This window comes from Crinia signifera, chromosome 1, assembly GCF_055691185.1.
Source record: "Crinia signifera chromosome 1, ASM5569118v1, whole genome shotgun sequence".
NCBI lineage: Eukaryota > Metazoa > Chordata > Amphibia > Anura > Myobatrachidae > Crinia > Crinia signifera.
In genome coordinates, this window is record NC_139217.1 from 255,044,970 (window position 1) to 255,068,466 (window position 23,497).

Genomic DNA, 23,497 nt, shown 5'->3' on the forward strand with positions numbered 1-23,497 from the left:
TCAAATGACTTGCCGTTCTCTGATTGGCTGAGAGCTATTTTAAAAATCGAATACCTGCCACTGCACTGCCCGTCCCCGCTGCTGATATCTGTGATCACACTGCCCGGCCAGGTCAGCACTCACCGCCGCCAGCTAGTTAAAGTGTCAGTACCCGCTGCCCGCTCCGGTGTCCCCCTGATGAGTATCACCGCCCACCCCCTGCAGCTCCCCGTTACATGTGATAAATCGCAAGCGATCACATGTAAGAATTGGCTCATCAAGTGCCAAATTGTATGTGAGCCTCCCGGGGAGCTGCCGGGCGGCTCACAGGAGAATTGGGTCAGACGTTTACTAAGGACAAGTCGGCCTAATGTATGGGGGCCCTTAGAGGTTGAGGCAAAGCTGTAAACGAAAAAGAATTAACAGTGCTCTCCCTCTCGTTACACCTAATTGCTGCTGGATACAAATTATCTGCAGGAGTCTACTAAATATATCAGTACACTTCATCACAGATTCTGAAATATTACTTTAATATAACATATTAAATTGTGATTCCTTGGTAGAACTTCTCTGCTTGATTATAAGTAGGTGTCCTGCTTGTGATAAATCGATGAGACTGCTTTTGTTATATAGCCACACAATTCACGTTACAGTATTCAGTTGGGTTCCTACCTTATTAATGTAACAACCAATTGCTAAGCTGGGCACAGACTAGATTACATTTTAAACACATTTGGCAATAAAAACATTCCTTATGTCAAATTCTTTAAATTGCTAGCATTGTGAGCTCAGACAGTTCACTAGTGATGTCATCTGAGGTCTGTACATGCAAATCATTTAGAAAATGTTGCCAATGACTAGGAGCAAATTCGTTCAGTGTGCAATTTACCAACTACAAACAATAGGTCTTCACGTATTTAAATTAGGCAGAAATCCAACAATTTGGTAGTGTGCAAAGGACTCTCGTGTATAGTTTGTAAACTTTCATAGTATGTGTTAACCATATCGTTTGTCTGGGAGTTCAAGGGAAAAAGTGTCATCATAACATTTGCATGTCATCTAGTACAGGGGTTCTTAAATTCGGTCCTCAGGACCCCACAGAGTTCACATTTTTCAGGTCACCCAGCCGGTGCATTCATTACTCATTGACACATTTTAAAAGATCCACAGGTGGAGCAAATTATTTCACTTATGGTTCCGTGAAGAGACCTGCAAAACATCCACTATGTGATGTCCTGAGGACAGAGTTTGAGAACCTGTGATCTAGGGGGCACCAGACATTACTGTGTAGCAACAAACACAGGATAAGGCAATTTGTGAGCACTGCGTTCTGTAAACCAATTTTATTCCGCCCAGAATAGTAGTACAAGAATATTAACAGCAAGAAGCAGTGTGTACAGAACAATATAGGCATTGGCGCAATACATAATAATAAAAATATAAATAAGAATAGTTAAGCATGGATCAAATGCAGACCTCTAGCTCATTTTAGGAGGTAAGGGGGAATGGGTACAATAAATGCCCCAGTAAGCTACCAGAACCATTTTTTATCACAGTGATAAGATACAATGCACTTAGTGTACCAAACTGCCTATCTGGCCCGTCCACAGCTCTCGGAGCTCTACTTTACACCCAAGGTCCCGCAGAGCTGCCTTCGCTATATCATCACAGTCCTTGTGAGTGCTGCGGGCTTGAAGAATTAATGATTCTGCTCCCATTTCCAAGATAGGCTGTGAGAAATCTTGAGTGCGAGATACCAGATTCCTGATCACCATGCAGGCCTGTTTCTGAGGCAAAGGTAAATGAGAAATTTTGGTTAGCGTTAAAGTGGAACCACTGTGCCTTAATAATGAGACACAAAATGGGCAATAATCACTGGAGTTGAGCGTCTCAATTTTCAAAGGTGGGCCTAGATAACTGCCAAAACAAATGGCATTACCCAGAAATATGTTGAAATTTGCAGGAGTAAACACCTGCACCAGCCACTGGGAAGAACTGAGTGGAGTCAGGGTGTTCCTTATGTAGAATATATAGAGTAGATGCAGCACTCACAGTTTTCATGAGAGCTGCAGCAGTAAGACTCTGGGTACACACTACATTATGTGTGTACCCAGCGATATCAGCGGCTACATGGTGCTGGCATTAGAAAGTGTATACAGAGACAGGGGGGACGTATTTGATTAGTGGGTCCATGCTGCACCTCGTTAATTCATGTCCTCCCTTGTTTGAACATGCAGGACAAGGGAACACATGGTTAACAACCCGCAGGAGCATGCATAGTTAACGATATAGTGCGTACACATATTGTTAACTATTATTGTCAAGTGCAGCTGTTCCCAAACTGTGTGCTGTGTGCCTAGGCACCTTGGGGTTCCTCTGAATGTTTGCAAGGATACCCCTCAGGTTGTTGTTCCATGGCCAAAACAAATTATTTATACTCAAAGTGATTGGCAAAACCAATTGCTGGCGCTTCCAATCATAAAAGGCATGGACAATTAGAACCACAGCTATGTTCCCCACCACATAACTGAACCTGAGGGTCACAGTTAGCACAATTAATTTTTTCATTTATCCAGAAGAAACTTTTTGACTAGGGGTGCCTTGGACAAATGCAGCCTGGTCAAGAAACTGTGGGAACCGCTGGTCTAGTTGGTACGCAGATTTATTTTGGAGTGAGAAAATGTAAAGAAGTCAAAGGAGAACAAAAGGAGACGGTTTAGATGCCTTGTATGCCCATTTCCACACCACTTATTATTTTTTACCAGTTCTGAGGTGGTGGTGATCAGGTCTGGACTTTTCTTGATGGAAATCTGCACACCAGTACATCTTAGCCAGCCACCGCAGGGTTGTGGGTAGCGGTGGTCGAAGTGCTGTGTGCGCCAAGAGGAAGTCCGTGCAGCATGAGAAGCAGGAGAGCCATCAGCCAGGGATTCTCTGATGCTGGCCCAACCCATCAGACGCAGTGGGCTCCGTTCATCAGCCCTGCTCTCCTGCTCTTGTCACCGACTGCCCTGTGCTGCATCCACCCACCCCACTGCCATCTCCCTGCAACTCCCAGGAATGGGCAACAGGTGAGTGCTGTGTGTACTGGGCGTGGTAATATGGGGGGAAGGTGTACTTTACTTAACCCCTTGAGTGGTGGGTTTTCCTGGGGCAGGACAAAAACCCACTACTCAAGCTGCAGCCACTACCTTCTGCAGGTAGTGCTGCAGCCAGAAGAAGCAGTAACGGCCACTCTGGAAAGTCTGGGGCCGCTCAGGGGGGGGGGGGGGATTATTATCATGTTGGCTCGTTCGTTGCATACACACTGGGCAATACTATAAACAATGTCACTCAGAAGGCCCTAAATGTAATGCACTAAGGTGCCGTGTGTGGTTGCAGTCCAATAGTCTTTTTTCCCCCCTGCTTTTAGAACTGTAGCATACCTCCCAACTGGTCAGATTTCAGAGGGACAGTCCCGCTAATTGGAGTTTGTCCGGATGTCCTTCCAGAGGGGCCAATTGGGGGACCCAGAGTTCACCGCTGCTTTGCTCTGCAGAGCAGCCGATGATCGCTACAGAGATGCCATGTGCATGTGCTCTCCCAGGCCACACTAACCTGGTGTGTAGCTGTCTCTTCTTAGGGCGGCCGTGCCTTTGGCGCGGCAGCTTGCAATTTAAAGCAAACAAAAGTTGTGAAGTATTTTATACTTTTCACCTGCCATTGCAGAACACACCCCTGAGTGTCAGTAAAAAGGTGAAGCTAGACACGACTTTGGCGTGGAGCATGAGGTGTCCCCCCTTCCTCAATGGCATGGTGCATTTTGCATTTTATTAGCACCTGGAATATCCCTACTTTACAAATGTAGGCAAGTATGGTTCAGACCTCCTAAGTGAGAGAGTAAACTTTCAGTTTTGGGGCAACCTGCTTGGGTTGACATTTTGAAAGGATACAATTACAGGTATTAGGGATTTTTTTTTATCTGTTTAACAGTCTGCAAGTAATAAACAATAATATACTACATTAGTGACAACCACAATTCAGCATTGCTTTACTTCTCTTCCCAGTATCCCTTTATCTCCTCTCCTAAATATATTACAGAGGTGTAATCATCCTCTCACAATACAATAGCATGTGGACATAACTGTATAATAAGTAATTGTGGATTGGCTAGGGTGACAAATACCAACAGGAGACCATTATATTTGTTTTGTAGGGTGGAGCAGTTTGGGTTGATTGTTACCTGCACACCAGAGTTTGTAGGATGCACCTTCATTGCTTGAAGAGCAGCCAAAGCTCCGCCCCCTTCCATGATGACTTTACAGTTTTCTGGTTTACGCAGAGCTAACATAGCAAGGGCAGCACAGCCCTGATCACAGATCTAAGGGGAGAGAAGATCATTTCTATCATACACTTCATTTTAATGGAATTGGATGAAATCATTTCAATTGAGATATAGCAGTTATAAAACATTGAGGAAGTATGGCGGCTTCCTAATATAGGATAAATATTTTTGCTCTACACTTACATATGATCAAATTGTTTTATACAAGAACTGTATAAAAGCATGCAAGATCGAATTCTAGCCATCATTGCATTCGTACAGCGACTAGCATGTCTCTTGGGGGGGGGGGGGGGGGGGGGTGTATTCAAATAAGTGCCGTTTTTTTCTCCTTCAATGCCATGTGACATTCTACAAGATGTGACATAAAGAGATTATGACAGCGTCTGAATGCTGTGTTCTCTCAGTTCCAGTGAGCAACTTTCAGAAATGCCAAGTGGATGGCCAAAAACACAAAGCAAGAGGTTTCCACAGAGGTTTCAGTTCTATAAAGCACACATCAATCCTGGCTGATATTCTGCTGTATGGTGTTATCAGCAAAAAAACAACATTAGAAATAAAGTTTTATTTTTGTTGATCATTTTCAAATTCACATTTTTCACAGTAAATCTATTTGTTTAGATAAAAAGGAATATACTTTCAGTTTTAAATAGAATTTGTTTTACCTGCGCACTGTAGATGTGTCGGTTCATTGCAAGAACAATCAGATCTGTCCCGCCAGAGTTTACAATGGCATCTTTTACATCATCGTTTCCAGCAATGGCTCTCAGAGCACTGAGGACTTGCTTTACAAGCTCCTGATAACAATGCACAGAATATTAAAGTATTATTCAAAAAGGTCTGCTAAGACACGCAGAGTCACATGCACATCTGCTGCAATTCCTCTTTGGCATTGCAGAGTTGTACATCTCTATGCAACAACCATGACCCCCATCCACATGCTTGATCAAATAGCCTTCACCATAAATTGGCATGCACACATACCATTCCTTTACCTTAAGCAAGCGATCAGCCTATCAGAGAGATCTCTCTACGCGCACACACACCATATTCTACCTATGTGCCCTCACTAAACTTTATCCTACTATCACAAAGTCAAAGTTCTGACCATGATGTATGGAGATGCAAATGAAACGTCTATGTATCAGAATCCCCCATAGACTAGTACATTGGCTAAGGAGCAGTGCTAAATATTGCCAGATCCATCCGCAAAATGGATTTGCCTGCAATTCTGCATCAGGCCTTCAATGTGTATAGGGAAACACCTGCCCATTGCCAACTTATCAGATTTGTATATCACTTTATCAGTGCTGTTCTCATGGCACCCAATAAGAAATGTAGGAATTACTAGTCCTTTATTTTATTTTTCTATTACAAAAAAAAAAAAAATGAAATTTTTATTCAGTATGAATTTTCCATAGATATTTTATAGAAACACTTTTTTTTACTACTTTATTCCAAGAAATATGGCACGGTAGAGGGACAAAAGTGTGTGGGTTACATAATTACTAATTATACAGTAAATTCACTCAAAAAAGCCAAGGGTAGCTCCAACCAGTAAATACAGTCATGTAAATTGTACTCTGCGCTAAAGCCAGGACCATTACCTGATGATCGATGCTGTCGGCAAGTAGCGCTACCATAAAGTTCAGGCCACCCAAGTCAACCACATCTTGACAAAACTCATTCCGCACGCAAAGTCGAGAAACGGTGGCACACAGTTCACTTAGGACTCCGGTGTTGTCTGTGAAACCTAGAAGACATGGGCACATTTTGTAGTTACATAAATGTACCTCTTCTTGCTCCTTCAAAAATGCAAGTCGTTGGCAAATAACTTCATAAAATATGACTAATGCAAGTATTCCATAAACACATTCTTCTTATGTGTAAAAAGCCAGTCAGAGTAATAGGTTCCCTGTGCTCCATTGAACAATGGACATAGCCCATCTCAACTGACCTAACAGCAAATGCTGGAAAAAAGCAGCCCAGCTAGAAGAAAACCAAAACTATGTGGACAAACATTATCCTATTAAGTCACGTTACTACTTATTTTAGATGTGTTATTTTACCATATTTATGAAATGCCTACGGAGATCACATGCAGGGTACTGACTAGAGCGGACAAGGGTTGGGTACGAAATGTTGAAAGTCATAATGTGAACATTGCTTTGTAGTGGATCAGCAGAGATTTACCTTCACCTGGTCAGGGATGTAATATAATGTTGTCTGGAGGTCATAAATGAATTGCTAAGACATATAGATTTTCACAAACCCACTGCATACAAAGTCACAGTCGCAAAAGAATTTGCATGCAGCTCTGAATCAGGGACAAAGCATATTTTTCCTACTGGCCCATCACTTGCTACTTCCACCTCACCATTGTATATAGTATGAGGGAAATGGCTGATGAGCTGCTTTGCATGCCCAGCAGCAGCAGCGCCAATGGGTGTTTCTGCAATCTGCACATGCCTCACAGTCATAATGCGCACATACAGTGGAAGCGCACAGAAGCGCAACAGATTATGTCGGATAAATCACATTTGTATCAGAAATGGTAAAAACCTGGCACTTCAAGGGCAAACAAGCCTGTTTGTAGAAAACATTGTAAGCGCCATGTTCAAACCAGGAACCAGCTACTTATACCCTCCTTCCATTTATGATTACAGGCTTGTTTGACATTGATATGACAGGTTTTACATTTTCAATGGTGTTATCGATTGTGGCGTATAAAGACTAAAGATGTACAAAGGATGGCTAAAGTGTCTGTAGACACAGACAGTGGGATGCTCAGCCCTTGCATATTCAGATGCATGTATGTATATCAGGGAAGGTAACAGCATTAACATAAAGTTGCAGAGGAAACTGCAGCACAAGTAATGCTGGGTACACACCAGAACGATTTGGGCTCATTTCCCCCAATGGTGACGCATCATATGACCGATTGGATGTAAAAAAAAGGGCAGAATCGTACCTGTTTTCAGTACGATTCCAATCTGATGCGCACCCCCAACGGTCGTTTGTACAATTCTAGATTTTACCTGCTGCACTACAGAATTGGCCATCTACATTGGATTGGGTACAGATCCTGTACTCCAATCCAATCTCCTGAGCCTTCCTTTCTCTTCACCTCTCATTATGGATAAATATTTAAATTACATCTTGTAATCCAAATAGCACAGTTTATAAAGGTTCAAATCACATAGCATGAAGTCCAAATTGCAGAACACACATTGTATAGCTCAAATCGCACCTAGCACACATCTCAATGTGTCTTTATTGATTAACGAGGGTGATACACTTGGTCTGGCTAGTTAATTTCTTAATACAGTCAGAAAAGGGAGTCTCAAAGTCTGCAAAATACTCTTTGACCCCGGTTATGACTTTGGCAACAAATAGAAGTCGCTCAGGACCACATGTAAAGAATAGGGGGGACGGGGAGTCATTCCTTGCCCTGAGGAAGCCGGCTAAGCCGGAGAAATGCGCATAGGCGCGTGATTGTGGATTCTTAAATGTATCTAAATGTTTAACTAATGTCGCAAACATTATAAATGTATCTCTAAACCCCTGTATTGTATGATAGTGTGTGGCATAAGAAATAAAGAATAGAGGCAACGTGCACATATTAATATAAGTGAATGCACGATCTCACTGCATGTGGCAGTGGACGCCAAACGCAGCTGAGACACCATTAATGCCAAATCACAGTAGCGCTGACAGGCACCATCGGGTATAGAAGGGTGTAGATTCAAGCAGCAGCAGATGTGTTAATGTGACAGGGGATCTCAAAAAATATATATCTGAGATACCCCAGCACTGCCTGCACACGGAAGGAGCGGGCCCGCTCCCACAGCACAAGCCGGAATACGTGCAGCCCTAAGAAACATTATAGTATTCATAATAACCTGACCGCTATACCGTGGATGTATAAATAACTAAGATAATATGTCAGCGCTGTGACTCCCAACCCTATGAGCAGCATCAACAATTTTTAACACGTAATAACCAATGTGTTAATCATAAAAAAAGTTATCTGGATGTGTACCGACAGTGAGAGCACATTTAATAAATGTCCTAGTGTGTCTGCAATACAAATGGTCGCATCTCAATTGATAGAGACAGCGGCACACCTATTATAGGACACGGATAATAACTTTACTAATAAAGATATGTGCAACAACTACCTACAATAAAAGTATTGTGACTCAGCACAGACTTAGCACAGATTTAATACTGACTACTAAAAATAAGAAAAAATTAACCACTGGTGAACCAAATGCCCAATATTTGGCATCTTGATTGGTAATGCAACTGACAACACATTGATTGTGAATAAACAAATGTGCCATCAACACATTACTTGTATAAGAATATAAAAAACACGAGTGGCACACTTATTGTCAGTGCCTGGTCCCAGAGAGGACGCCGATGACACGGCTGTCCTATATAGCAGGAGTACTGTGACGGAGCAATTATTCTGACATGAACCCATGTGCAGGAACATGTATGTAATTAAAATACTGAACACACAGTAACTGGAGGTGTCACATACTGTAAAGCTGCCCTCAAGGAATCCCACACACACTATATACAAGGGCATTGCACCAGCTTAAAAATAACAACCATCCCATTGCAATAGTGATACTTGGAAACAACCCTAGAGGCTAATAAGAACTATTGTGCAACATAATAGATGGTAGCCAACATATTGACACATAGTGTTAAATATAATTACCTGTGTCAATTAAATTAAATAAACAATATATTGCTGGCAATACAAGATTATTAATAAAGCTGTGTTTAGCAATATAAAAGCCCTGGGAGTACAGTATATAGTCCCACAGAATAAAACAGGGGTTCCTGAAAGACATTAGAGTACGATAAATTGGTAAAAATACCAGAATCCACATCCTGTTTTTAACCACATTTTCTTTTTCCCCCTTTTTTGCACATCTTTACTATTGTCTTACCCGTGAGGATGTAAACCATACACCTCATTTTAATTGGAATAATAAAAGTAAAATTTTAGAAATTGTGATATTATTCAGTTGGACGTCCCCTACAGTGTACCTCGGAGTGCACCCCACATATCTCCAATCTTTTTTCTTTGCATAAATTGTCTATACCATTAGGAGAGGGGTCGCACCACGTTCTTGAAAAACACAAAAACCAGAGAAAGTACTCTCTTACAAATAGATAACAATAAACAGGACAGCAGAGGTACAAAAGTAGGAGGATGAAGAAGTAAGAGCACTCTGTGCGGAATTAAAAACCCTCCTCTCTAATCTAAGGTAACAGCATTAACATAAAGTTGCAGAGGAAACTGCAGTACAAGTAATGCTGGGTACACACCAGAACGATTTGGGCTCATTTCCCCCAATGGTGACGCATCATATGACCGATTGGATGTAAAAAAGGGCAGAATCGTACCTGTTTTCAGTACGATTCCAATCTGATGCGCACCCCCAACGGTCGTTTGTACAATTCTAGATTTTACCTGCTGCACTACAGAATTGGCCATCTACATTGGATTGGGTACAGATCCTGTACTCCAATCCAATCTCCTGAGCCTTCCTTTCTCTTCACCTCTCATTATGGATAAATATTTAAATTACATCTTGTAATCCAAATAGCACAGTTTATAAAGGTTCAAATCACATAGCATGAAGTCCAAATTGCAGAACACACATTGTATAGCTCAAATCGCACCTAGCACACATCTCAATGTGCCTTTATTGATTGACGAGGGTGATACACTTGGTCTGGCTAGTTAACAATTTCTTAATACAGTCAGAAAAGGGAGTCTCAAAGTCTGCAAAATACTCTTTGACCCCGGTTATGACTTTGGCAACAAATAGAAGTCGCTCAGGACCACATATAAAGAATAGGGGGGACGGGGAGTCATTTCAACTCCAATTGTTCTTCACACAGATTTTACTTCGGTCCATATCTGTGGCAATGATAAACCACTTGCTTCCATCGACTACCGCAAGTAAACACAGCTTTACTCTTGCCCGGAATTTGGCCTGGGCGAGAGATTGTAAGGAGAGTGTAACTTTCCAGTCGTCACACAACCCAAAAGGTGTCGAACAGAACTTGGCACACTTATCAGATGACCCTTGTATCCTAATAGTTACCATATTTAGCTGCATACATAATACAATGCCTAAGGGATAAAGAGAGCTGGAGGAAACAATACCTACACTCCTCGAAGGCAGAGGTAATTAATATTCACTGATGTTACTAATCATTTAGGTGGCAGGCACAGCAGACTCTAATGATACAGAACACTATAGACTCACCTGGAATTGCCTCAGGATAACCTTTTTTTTTTTTTTTTTTTTATAAGGGATAAAACCTGATAGCCTTAATCTATTTTCTAGGAATAAAGAATTTAAATGAGTTTTACTGCAATCCTTCACTTAAATGAAGATTTGCCAATATATGAGGTACAAAAATATAAAGAGGTGAAAAGCAGCAGGTATTTCTAACGTTGCATGCAAGGCTTCTAGCTTTCACCTGCCTTCCCCAGCTCAGCTCCTTCCTGCTTTATGGTCAACTCCTTGTTTAGTTTGCAACATTTGTTTAACATGTCTGCTGATTTGTTATTAAAGAAAAGTGTGCTTTATAATTAAAGATATCATTTAGTGCAGTGGTTCCCAATCCTGGTCCACAAGTACCCCCAACAGTGCACTTTTTCCAGGTCTCCACACAGAATCACAAGTGCTTTAATTAGCTACACCTGTGGATCTTGTAAAATGTGTCTGAATAATGAGTGCACCTGCTGGTGACCTGGAAAACGTGCACTGTTGGGGGTACTTGAGGACCAGGGTTGGGAACCACTGATTTAGTGTACTATTGAGATCAGGTTGCTTATCACTGGCATAAATGGAGCACCAACTAAATAAAGCCTTCTCCAATGTATAATTATACCTTTTGCAGCTTCTATCAACAATTTTAGTCCTGCATTCTCCAAAACAATCATTTTAGCATGGTCATGAGCATTTCCAAATGGAACTCTGATGTCATCATCAAATGTCATAATTTTCAATGCAGAGCAAGCTTCACGTACTACATCGGGATCTCCACCATGATTTGATATGGCTTCTGTAAGGCAACGCAAAATACCCTCCTTTACAAGGCCTTGGCGATTCTGCTCGTGTTTTAGGCACACATGTCGAGTGAGGCGAATCGCCATCAAAGTCACCTCTGCATCACTTGAATATTTCTGCAGAACGCAAATGAGTAACTTCAGTCCAACACCTTCCAGCAAATCAGGCTGCCCATCAGTTAGGGAGGACATGGCATATAGGGCATTAAGCAGGCCCTCTCGGTCTCCCTCCAAAAGTCTCCAGGCTTCCAGAACCACAGAGTAGGCAGACTTCTGTCCTGCAAGGTAGCGATGTGCCAAGCCCTGTTTGCACTGATCACCAAACTGTAGGAGAAGCTCAGACATACTACTTAAAGATGAGGACTCCACACTCTTTCTCAAAGACTCCAATATCTGCAAGCAAACAGAAGACTTATCAAAGTGGCAATAATACAACATAAGGATTAGCTTTTTAATTTGTTTTTATTATATATATATATATATATATATATATATATATATATATATATAGTTTTTTAATGGGTTCTTGTCAGAAGTTTTTCATTTTTAGTTCACATTTTTTCTGTATCTTGAAGTCTAGAGACTTAATTTAAAATAAATGAGTCACAAAACTGAAAAAAAAAAAAAAAAGTGTTCTCATGGTGCAGTTTGGGTAAAAAAAAAAGAAAATTACACAATTATGTTAATCAAGCTGACCGATTCTGCTGCCACTGGGGTTACTGGCACTCACTGCTGTGGCGAGTAACCATTCTAACATTCTCTGCTCATGATGCAGGCTGGGTCTAATTAAAAAAAAAAAAACCTGCTACTACAGCTGGTTATAACAGGAGTGTGAATAAAAGAGGTGTGACTGTATTTGGGCAGCTGAAAATCAGTTTCTCCATTGCGCATCAGAGCATAGTATGGCTGGATGCATTTTAAAGTAGCATTGGCAAAGTGGGCAAAGCATGTTCTCTTAAATCGGCAATAGAAACAGGAAAACCAAATGGTCAGTAAGTTTATATTTAATTTCAAAGAAAAAAAAAAATTGTGTTGGGCTTGTTCCCAATGTGATGACTAAAACACACAGATATGTCCATATGACAGCCAAGTAGAAGCATGCATACCAAAGGATTCCATTGGCACAGATGCCACATACATAACAATGGCAGTCTGCAGCTTTTGGCAAAAGCTGTTTGGCCTTGATTTTGTAAAAATAAAAAAATAAAGTTGATAATTACAAATTGCCATATAGAAACATTACTGATCTATTAACTACTATATTCTGCTGCTACATTAGTTGGATACAAACCATACATAAATTAAGCCAGTGTGTCAGTGGACAAACTCTGAAAGATTTAGATCAGGCCTGGGCAACACCGTCCCTCCAAATGTTAATGAACTACACATCCCAGGATGATTTGCATTAGTTTTGCTATGTGGCCATGCTGAAACTGATGCAAGGCATGCTGGGATGTGCAGTTCATCAACATCTGGAGGGCCGGTGTTGCCCAGCCCTGATTTAGATGAATACTTCATAATACGCCCTTTAGCACCCCTTCCCATAAGGATACACACCTGTAGGACACTGTGGCTTGAGGCATCCTCACCCTCCTCACTTTTGATTTGAGCAGCCTTAATTATGTTTGACAAGTCAACTCCTAAGTAACCATAAAGATAGAACAATTACACATATTGCTACATTTTGTAGATTTGATATCTGAGGGCTTATTTACTGAACAAATAATACAGCTGTGCTCACATTTTAACTATAGAAGAAAAAGCATATATAAAAAGTGTGTAAGACTCAGAAAAAGAATGAACAAGTTACACTATATTCTTCAGTTGGTTAAATAATGACTAGAGCATACATATGAAACAGATTGTCAAACGATGCGGGTGTTTCCAATAGATCAGAACCCACAGCTCTAATCATTCCATGTGTATGAATGATAAAAATGTGCATACCTGCCGTGCGTTAAGAGAAGTCTATGATCTTTCCTGAATGCAGAAAGATCATAAGCCAATCTTTTGCAAGGTGTTCAAATCGTTTCAGTTGTACGCACGATGAACGATTTGGTAAAGCTGATTAACAATGGTGGAGGGGAGTGGGAGCCAGTCAAAGATCGATTGCTCATGTGAAATCATTTGTACAATAGTTCAGTATTTTACACCAAATCGATTGTCCAGGAATTCTGAGGAAATAGTTAACAAGATTGATGGTTTGCTAAATCTTTCTGTGTGTATGCACATTTATCTCTTAGTCGGTTGTGTGAAACGAGGAGTCTCCCGGCCACACCGGGCATAGAACAGCGTCTATAGCGTGTGGGGCCGCGCTGCTCCCAATCGCCTCCCTTCCCTCTCACCCAGCCCCGGGCCGCTGCTGCCGCCGCCACCAGACAAGTGGGATCGCCTTTGAAGCAAGGACCGGAAGAAGCTCGCTAAGCAACCAGGACAGAGGTGCACTGCGGCGGGGACGAGACGCCAGCCCCCTGCACCACCCACCTTTGCCTCCCGCTACAGACTTCGCCGGTCATTGAACAATCAGGTACTCTTCAGTGTACAGTCACCACGGTGACCATACAAAACCCTCCCCATTCCCCTGCACCAGCCCCGCACGAACCCCAGTCACCCAGGTCAGATCACCACGACCTACCCATCCCTGACCACCCACCCCGCCCCCTTACCAGGAACAAGGACTTTGCTGACACAGTACTGTTTGTACCTGTTTTTTGTGTGCAATAAATTATCTGTGTACATCACATACAAGTGTGAATTGCATATTGTGGGAAGAGCACACCTTAGATCTAAATAACACACCCACACAATTTGACATCGCAGTATACACTCTCCAGACACGTAGTGAGTCTGACAGGAGGGACCCAGTTCGAGTGGGCCGAACTTACAGAGTGCGCATTTCTACCCCTATACATCATCGAATACTACCTGGTTCCTGGACAAGACCCAGAAATTGCTGCGCCATTCCATATATATCTGGGTAGAGCACAATACTGAAACCCCAATCACAAAACATTTACCCTGTAAAAGGATAAATGTAACTTTAAGATGTCAGAAATATATAGATAGAGCTGTGTGCCTGGAGACAGCGTACAGAGAGTAAATCTATAAAAAGGTGTGTAAGAAGATAAATCAGGATCACAAGTTCAAATCCAACCACGTTAACAACAACAACAACAACAACAACTCCATATTATTTGAAAATGATAAGAAATAGATGTAAAAACACAATAGAAAGTGACCATGTAAAAATGATTTCTATGGTAAAATACAAGGAATGATGGGAAGCATTCACTGAGGTATTGCTGTGGCAGAGGACTGAAATGTTAGGCAGTGACTCCTCTACCCTCTCTTGCCAATAGTTAGCCAACTTGCATATTACCTCAATTCTTTCCTATCTAATGGTGCCCATACACTTATGTGATCAGATGCAATGTGATGTTACATCGCATCTGATCGCATCAAGTGGTGCCCAGTGCAGCACCCGATGTCGCATGCCATCTGCGATGGACATCAGGTGCTGGAAGAGGGGTGGCATGGCAGCTATGTAGCGGGGACCGGAGTGGTGGAGCTTTCAGGAGACGGGACTCGGCAGTGGCAGCAGATGACTTTGAAACACTGGACGGCCATCAGAGGGTCATCCAGTGTTTCAAAGTCATCTGCTGCTGAGTCCCACCGGCTGAAAGCGCTTCTTCACAGGCTCCACCTCTCTGGTCCCCAGCGCTTCGGTCTCCAGCTCCACAGCCGCCAGCACTCAGGTACCCGCTCCCCGCCAGCGCTCCAGTCAAGCTCCTCATCCGCCAGCTCAGGCCCAAACCCCAGCCCCCCGAACCCGTCGCTGATTGCATTAGAGCAATGGCATGTGGTTCAAAACCACATGCCATTGCTCATGCAATTCGATAAATATTATGTGCAGCACATAATATCTATCGATGCCACATTTGACGACGTGCCTGCGCATCGCGTCGAATGTCACCTTAAAAATGCATGCAATAGTTAGATTGATCGCAATATCTCACATATGTATTGGCAGCATAATATGCAGAAATGAAGCAGCTGCACTACGAGAATCTCTTTCTCTCTACTAAACACACTAGTTCAGGCCTGACACAAGTACTCACCAGTATGTTTGGCCCATCACTGGCAGGGAATACTAGGGCTTGTACTTTCATAACAGCTGGAGAGCCAGACGTTGTCTAGGATCACTTTAGTACAGTACTCCTTGAACAAAGTTTTAATTGGTGATGTCTGTTGCTTAGTTTAAGGACTATCAGTACAATTAAAAATGATTACAATGGATGATAGTATGTTTATGAAACTCATATCTAAACAACATCTAAAAACACCTGATATGCTTAAGTAGTAATCATGTCAAGGTATACAGTGGCTACAAATAAATGATAATTTAATGTTTACAAGTACAGATCTAAAATAATTCAATAAAAAGCAGATTAAAAAGGTGTATAATTTTATATATATATATATATATATATATATATATATATATATACACATACATACATACATACATACACACACACACACACACACACTTACATTCATAGTCACAAATAATCCAAATTATTCATCAGTATAATGGATTACCACTGTAGTAACCAGCAGCAGTGCCGGAGAACTGGGATGATCGTGTCAGGTCACATGACACGGAAGAACTGAAGGGAAAGGAACCACTGTCAGCTAGACCACCAGAGGAGAAGATGGGACCCGCCGAGACCGAGTGAAGAGGGCACAGGGAGAGTAAGGTGAGTGCAGTAGGGTCCGTTAGCAGCGGAAGGTGCGGCGAGGGACAATCAACGGTCCAGCTGGGGTCTCGCCCGCCTTCCAAACAGACCTCAGGGAACTTGTGTGAGCCAGGCGTTAGCTGCACCCAGCTCTTTTCTCCTGGCTGCACTATACACACAGGGAACCAAAGGTCCGGATGGAACCGTCACCTAGCCACCTTTCCCTGACTTTCCCCACACGCGACACCTGCATTCCTGATTAAGGCCAGCACCACCCAAGTTAACAACAAGCATTTAGCGGGACGCCGCACCATGCTTAACACATAATTATCCCTGTATTCCGTCAAACTGCACAATCCTTACAAATAAGGACGGGAAACGATCAATACAATCGCTACAAGGACATCAGTCCGGAATAACCCGCCAAGTGGGGTACACATTTGGACTAAAACATAATCAACCCAAGCTATTTTGATAGTTATTGGGACAAGAATTGCAAACATTATTACCACCAATCTGAGCACATTCTTTGTGCCACAAGATCAATCTTTAAAGAAAAACATTTATCCATTATACTGATGAATCATTTGTACTATTAATGACACACACACACATATATATATATATATATATATATATATATATATATATATATATATATATATATATATATATACACACACAAACACACACATATAAATTAATATATATATCCTACCTCCAAGTCTGTCTGTTGTTACCCAGTTTGTCTTATCACTGTCTACTATTGTAAAGCGCAACGGAATCTGCTGCGCTATATAAGAAACTGTAAATAAATACGGAGGACCCCATCGCACACCCCAACAGTTGTAGATAATGCACCCCGTTAAAGTAAAAATAGTTTTTAGTTAATATCAGATTCAGTAATGACATAAAGAGGGAGATGTCCGGTCCCTCATATAGAGGGTTATTGGTGATGAGTAATTCCACAGCCTGCATCCCCATATCATACTCATCACCGATAACCCTCTATATGAGGGACCAGACATCTCCCTCTTTATGTCATTACTGAATCTGATATTAACTAAAAACTATTTTTACTATTTTTACTTTAACGGGGTGCATTATCTACAACTGTTGGGGTGTGCGATGGGGTCCTCCGTGGCCCCATCGTACGCCAATGCGTTTATGTGGGCCCTCGAGAGACAACTCTTTGCCCCATTACATCAGAGCGGACATCTGTCGATGTATGTACGTTACATCGACGACCTCTTGTTTTTATGGTCTGGTGATGAAAGTGTTTTGCTTGAGGTCCTCAGTTCACACAATGCTATTGATCACCCTGTTAAATTTACTTGTGTCACTAGCCATGAATCCCTCAGCTTCCTAGATGTTCAAATTAAAATCTCTCGAGGTATGTTGTCTACTGGTCTACATGTCAAGGAGACAGACCGCAACTCTTTGCTAATGCATAACAGTTGCCATCCCTTACCACTACGTCAGGGTTTACCGTTCTCACAAATGCTCCGTGTGAGGAGAATTGTGAGCGATCCCGATGAAACCATTAAATCTCTTGATACCATGATTGAGCGGTTTGTTGCTAGGGGTTACCATTTAACAGAGCTTCTATCAATTAAAGCAAAAGTGTTAAGTATCCCACGAGCTGATTGCTTGAGTGGTGTTGAAAAGGATAAGGAAGTCGACATTGTTATACCATGGATTAATAAGTTTTCAGAGAACAGTGATACCATCACCAGATACATTAAAAACATGTGGCCCATTATTAATACAGATCGTGACTTACCAGCTCTCCATAAAACACGGCTGATGCCAGCCTATTCACGGGGCAGAAATTTGCGGGATTACCTGGTTAAAACAGATGTTACTGATTTTTTAAAACCCAAACCCCCAGCTCATTTTCTCTCTAAGACTCCGGGATGCTACAGGTGTGTCGGTTGTACCACCTGTAGCTCAATGTTGACGGGTAATTCCTTCCTACATCCATACAGTGGAAGGAAATACCCTATTAAATACGTTCTCAATTGTTTATCAAAATTTATTATATACCTCTTATATTGTCCATGCGGATTTGTGTATGTAGGTAAGACAGAAACCACATTTAGGGAACGAATGGCCAACCATAGGTTGGCTATCCGTTCAGCTTTATTGTCCGGAGCCAGTGATCAACCTGTGCCGCGGCATTTTCTTTCAGCCGGACACACTGTAGCAAGTCTACGTACAAAAATAATTGATCATGTTCCGGAACCTCGAAGAGGTGGTAACAGAAGCCAATTATTGTTAAGACTGGAAAGCAGATGGATTATGAAGTTAGAAACTATGGGGCAGATTTATTAAGCTCGGTGAAGTGATAAACTGTCTGGTTTTTATCACCAGCCAATCAGCTCCTACCTGTGAAGTTACAGGCTTGGTTTAAAAAATGACAGGTAGGAGATGATTGGCCGGTGATAAAAACCAGACAGTTTATCACTTCACCGAGCTTAATAAATCTACCCCTATGTCACCCCGCGGTCTTAATGAACAGTTGGGATTACACTGTTTTCTATAAACCTCACAAACATTTGTATATTGAAACCTTGCCCATGATCAGACTTCATATTTCTATCACCATTTAAAGTTCATGCTTTAACCTACTAAATAAAGATCCCTTGTCTAGGGTAATGTTGTAATGAATGTTTTTCTGATCAATATATATCCTAATGTGTAGACATAATAGTTCACTTGTATTTTTAATTCTTTCCTGCTTCTTTTATAGATTTTGGTTTTTATATGTACACTATTCGTTGTGTTTTTTGCTTTGTTTGTTATCATAGTACTTTTGATTGGGTCACTGACGTCATCCCAGACCACAACCCTGATGGACATTGGCCTCCAATTGGAGCCACAGTCTCAGGTGTGATGGGAGTGGCTGTCTCTAATTGTAATCCACAGGATTGGTTAAGATGTACCTGACGTTTTGTATAAATTCACTTTGTGTTTCACTTGATGTATATCCCTGACGACGGGAGGGTTACCCCCCGAAACATGTCGGATTAATAAAATATTCACTTGCTTAAAATTATAAAGACTGGAGAGTGCCGCTTCATTTCCTATTGTATATGGGATTTCTGCATCCAAAGAAGGCACCAGAGCGCTTTACCTGATATACCCTTTGAGTGCCGGATCCGCCCTATATATATATATATATATATATATATATATATATATATATATATATATATATATATATATTACATATATGCTCACATTTTTTATCTGATTTTTATAAAATTATTTTAGATCTGTAAACATTAAATGATCATTTATTTGTAGCCACTGTATACCTTGACGTGATTACTACTTAAGCATATCAGGTGTTTTTAGATGTTGTTTAGACATGAGTTTCATAAACATACGATCACCACTATTGTACTGATAGTCCTTAAACAAAGCAACAGACATCACCCATTTATAAGTAAGGGTAAGGGCAAAGCGCAGCACAAACCACAAATAATACGGTAAAAAAAAAATGGACATTCTTAAGACAACACCCCATTTCAATTAAACGGATTAATTTTTACATGCAAAAAATATCAAACAAAAAAAATCTGTAATGAACCACAAAATTCACCCCCCCCAACAAAAAAACAGATTACAGGATAAGCTACTCACAGACAGCCTGACACTACCAAAAATAAACTTTTCATCACATTGTGCCTTGGTACCTTGAGATTCAAACTGTTGAATGGCTTCATTCAAAGCTTCTTCTGGATTCAGATCAAACTCTGAAATATTTTCTTGCACAACAGCATCAAAGGTCTCCTGTGTTATCCACTTGCATGCCATGTCAGCCAAGTGGCGTTTCACTCTAATCTGAAAGAGACTACAGAGAGCTACAATATAAAAACAGAATATTTGTTTAAAGGAATTTTCCCTTAATTGAATACTAAGGGCCCAATTCCGGTTCACTTGCAAAAACAAAATCTCTCTCTAATGGACAAAACCATGTGCACTGCAGGTGGGGCAGATGTAACATGTGCAGAAAGTAATATTTGGGTATTATTTTGTAGGGAGAGAGAGGGAGGGAGGGATGAGAGACCGAAGGGGGGTGGGGGGGAGGGAGGGAGGATAGACCAAAGGGGGGAGGGAGGGAGGGAGGGAGGATAGACCAAAGGGGGGAGGGAGGGAGGATAGACCAAAGGGGGAGGGAGGGAGGATAGACCAAAGGGGGGTGAGAGACCGAAGGGGGGGGGGGAGGGATGAGAGACCGAAGGGGGGGGGGGAGGGATGAGAGACCAAAGGGGGGGGGGAGGGATGAGAGACCAAAGGGGGGGGGGGGGGAGGGATGAGAGACCGAAGGGGGGGGGGGGGAGGGAGGAGAGACCAAAGGGGGGGGGGGGAGGGAGGAGAGACCAAAGGGGGGGGGGGAGGGAGGAGAGACCAAAGGGGGGGGGGGAGGGAGGAGAGACCAAAGGGGGGGGGGGGGAGGGAGGAGAGACCAAAGGGGGGGGGGGAGGGAGGAGAGACCAAAGGGGGGGGGGGAGGGAGGAGAGACCAAAGGGGGGAGGGAGGAGAGACCAAAGGGGGGAGGGAGGGAGGGAGGAGAGACCAAAGGGGGGAAGGAGGGAGGAGAGACCAAAGGGGGGAAGGAGGGAGGAGAGACCAAAGGGGGGAGGGAGGGAGGAGAGACCAAAGGGGGGAGGGAGGGAGGAGAGACCAAAGGGGGGAGGGAGGGAGGAGAGACCAAAGGGGGGAGGGAGGGAGGAGAGACCAAAGGGGGGAGGGAGGGAGGAGAGACCAAAGGAGGGAGGGAGGGAGGAGAGACCAAAGGGGGGAGGGAGGGAGGAGAGACCAAAGGGGGGAGGGAGGGAGGAGAGACCAAAGGGGGGAGGGAGAGAGAGACCAAAGGGGGGGGGGAGAGAGAGAGAGAGTTACATCACACAGTAGCACCACTTTACCTTATGTACATTACTCCTCACATTATACCCTTAGAAAAAAATCCTGAGAAAATATTGTATTTTAAGCACCTCCATGGCCACACTGCAACCCAACACAAAGCAGTGTGTGCTGGGCAGAGGAGAAGAGCTGCAGCTGCTGCTGTCACTTAAGGGGAGGGGGCCCACATTATGCCAACCTTTATTAATGCCCTTCATACACATAACGACACACATAATGCCCCTTACACATATGTTGCACATTATTAATGCCCTTATAGACATGACACACATAATGCCCATTACACATATGTTGCAAATTATTAATGCCCTTATACATGACACACATAATGCCTGTTACACATGTCGCACATTACTAATGCACACATAATTATTAGTGACACACATAATGCCCCTTACACATATGCCCAACACTATTGCACAGCCTAACCACCCACAGACAGCACTCGCACAGCCGCTAACACTGTGACCTCTGCCTCTCTTTGGATACATATGTTTCCTCATACATCTTGACTCAATAAGCCATGCAGCTCCTGGCCAGTTCTGCTAACGTTGGGTGAATTTTCTGATGAAAATTCGTCTTATTTGCATTGTTATGACCAGCACACACAAGGAGCTTTTGTTGATAAAAATGATATGTGGCATGCCTATATTCTGTGTGCGACTGTGGCTGTACCTGCATACGGAATGCTATGTTACAGTGATTTCCATGAATACACTATTTCATATGCAGATACAGCCTCACTCACACACAGAATATAGGCATGCTGCATATCATTTTAATCAGCAGAAGCTGGTGATGCCCCTAGGCATTACAAATGCCCTAGGCAATTGCCTAGTTTGCCTATGCCTAAGGCCGGCTGTGGGCACTGCAATCTGGTCAAAACTGGTGTATCAGCCTAGAGCTTTTCTGTTTTTAAACAAATTATCAGCCTAGAGCTGGCCACACACTATCATACCTCCCAACTTTTGAGGTGCTGAAGACGGCACGTAGCAGCTGCACGCCGCTGAAAATTTTGGGGACGTGGCCTAATTTCGGGGGCGTATTAGGTCATGCCCCCATTTTGCCGCTATGGGGGCATGACCCAGAGGCTCTGTGAGGCTCTAGCCATGCCCCCAGCCCCCTGGCTGCGGGAATAGACGCTGTGCGCATGCGCACAGCATTTATTCCCCGCTGCTTAGCAGCCAACAGGGGGGACTCCCAACAGCCCCCCCTCACCGCGGGACACTGCCGGCCGCGGGAGGGACAGGCCCTGATAACCAGGACTGTCCCGCTGAAATTGGGACTGTTGGGAGGTATGCACTATGTCTCCCCTCTGAGAAAGCACAGTCAAGCCCCCCTTGATCAGCCCGGGACCTTCCCAAGTAGCAGGATTGCATGCGATATATTGCAAGTGGTCCTTTTGCATTTATGTCAGATGTAATCCCAGCCAAGTCTGCCCGGCTCAGAAGCAATGCAAGAGGTTACTTGTGTGCAGCCAGTGCGATTCGCAAGCTCCGTCATTCAAATGCAAATTGGGCTCTTTTTCTGTGATTGCTCGCTGCAAACGCAGGAAAAGAGCCCAAATTGCATGTGAATTGCCTAGTGTATGGGGCATTACACGCCCGTGGGGTCTTCATGTCAAAAATGCTCATGTACACCCACCCTAATCTTAACAATCTAAATAGTTCATTCGGAAAACATAAAAAAAAAGGGGTATGGGTGAAAACCGGACTAACACAAAACCTCCGGACCGGACATCAAACTCTGCATTTTGTAGCTTGTAGCCTCCGGTCCGGGGGGTGTCCTGTCCGGGGGGGCTGCCTGTCACACCTGTCACCAGGTAGAGGAGGAGGGGTAGAATAAAGCCTCCCTGTATGGTCCGGGCATGTAGCAAAAACCGGACGGTCCGGGCCACCCGGGGAGGCTGTAATCTCCCCTCCCCCATGTCCCTGGTGATAGCTATCACAGGGACCCCCCGGACAAGACACCCCCGGACAAGACACCCCCCGACAGGACACCCCCCGGACCGGACCCTACAAGCTCCGGACTGCAGATTTTGATGTCCTGTCCGGCAGTCCGGGGTTTAGTCCGGTCCGGTTTTTACATAGTCCCAAAAAAAAGATCAGGAGCGGGTTCCCTATAATCAGGGCTCACTCTTACTGGAACACGTGTGATGCCTGTTACCGAAGAGACAGACACGAAGCGGAACTGTGCTTCTCTTCTTCACTCAGCAGCAGCTAGAAGCCTGACTGCGGCTGACATAGCAACAACGACGACCGGAAATGACGCAATTATACGCTAACCAGAGGAGGGCAAAGCTCCCGCTCAAGGAAATCTTCAGAAAGAAATGAAAAAGAAACTGAAATATAAATGTGCGCAATGTGACCTTAGTGGTGCGCGTCATCCAGGTATTTGTAGTTATTACTGTGACTCTGT

General features: G+C 43.2%; 1 protein-coding gene across 3 annotated transcripts; it reads right to left on the minus strand.

Moving 5' to 3' along the window:
- Positions 1-1,307: 1,307 nt before the first annotated feature.
- ARMC6 (armadillo repeat containing 6) lies at positions 1,308-23,496 on the minus strand. Of its 3 annotated transcripts, none has more exons than XM_083180522.1 (8): positions 23,216-23,496; positions 19,849-20,006; positions 12,966-13,048; positions 11,231-11,801; positions 5,908-6,053; positions 4,966-5,097; positions 4,202-4,339; positions 1,308-1,766 (listed from the first exon to the last, which is right to left on the minus strand). In XM_083180522.1, the coding sequence occupies exons 2-8, from the start codon at positions 19,967-19,969 to the stop codon at positions 1,554-1,556; spliced, it is 1,404 nt and encodes a 467-aa protein (XP_083036648.1). In that variant the 5' UTR covers positions 19,970-20,006; positions 23,216-23,496; the 3' UTR covers positions 1,308-1,553. The 3 variants fall into 3 exon arrangements, with proteins under 3 accessions (XP_083036648.1, XP_083036641.1, XP_083036654.1); XM_083180515.1 differs by having other exon boundaries at positions 23,222-23,495; XM_083180528.1 differs by lacking the exons at positions 19,849-20,006; positions 23,216-23,496 and adding an exon at positions 15,527-15,689.
- Position 23,497: the final 1 nt, after the last annotated feature.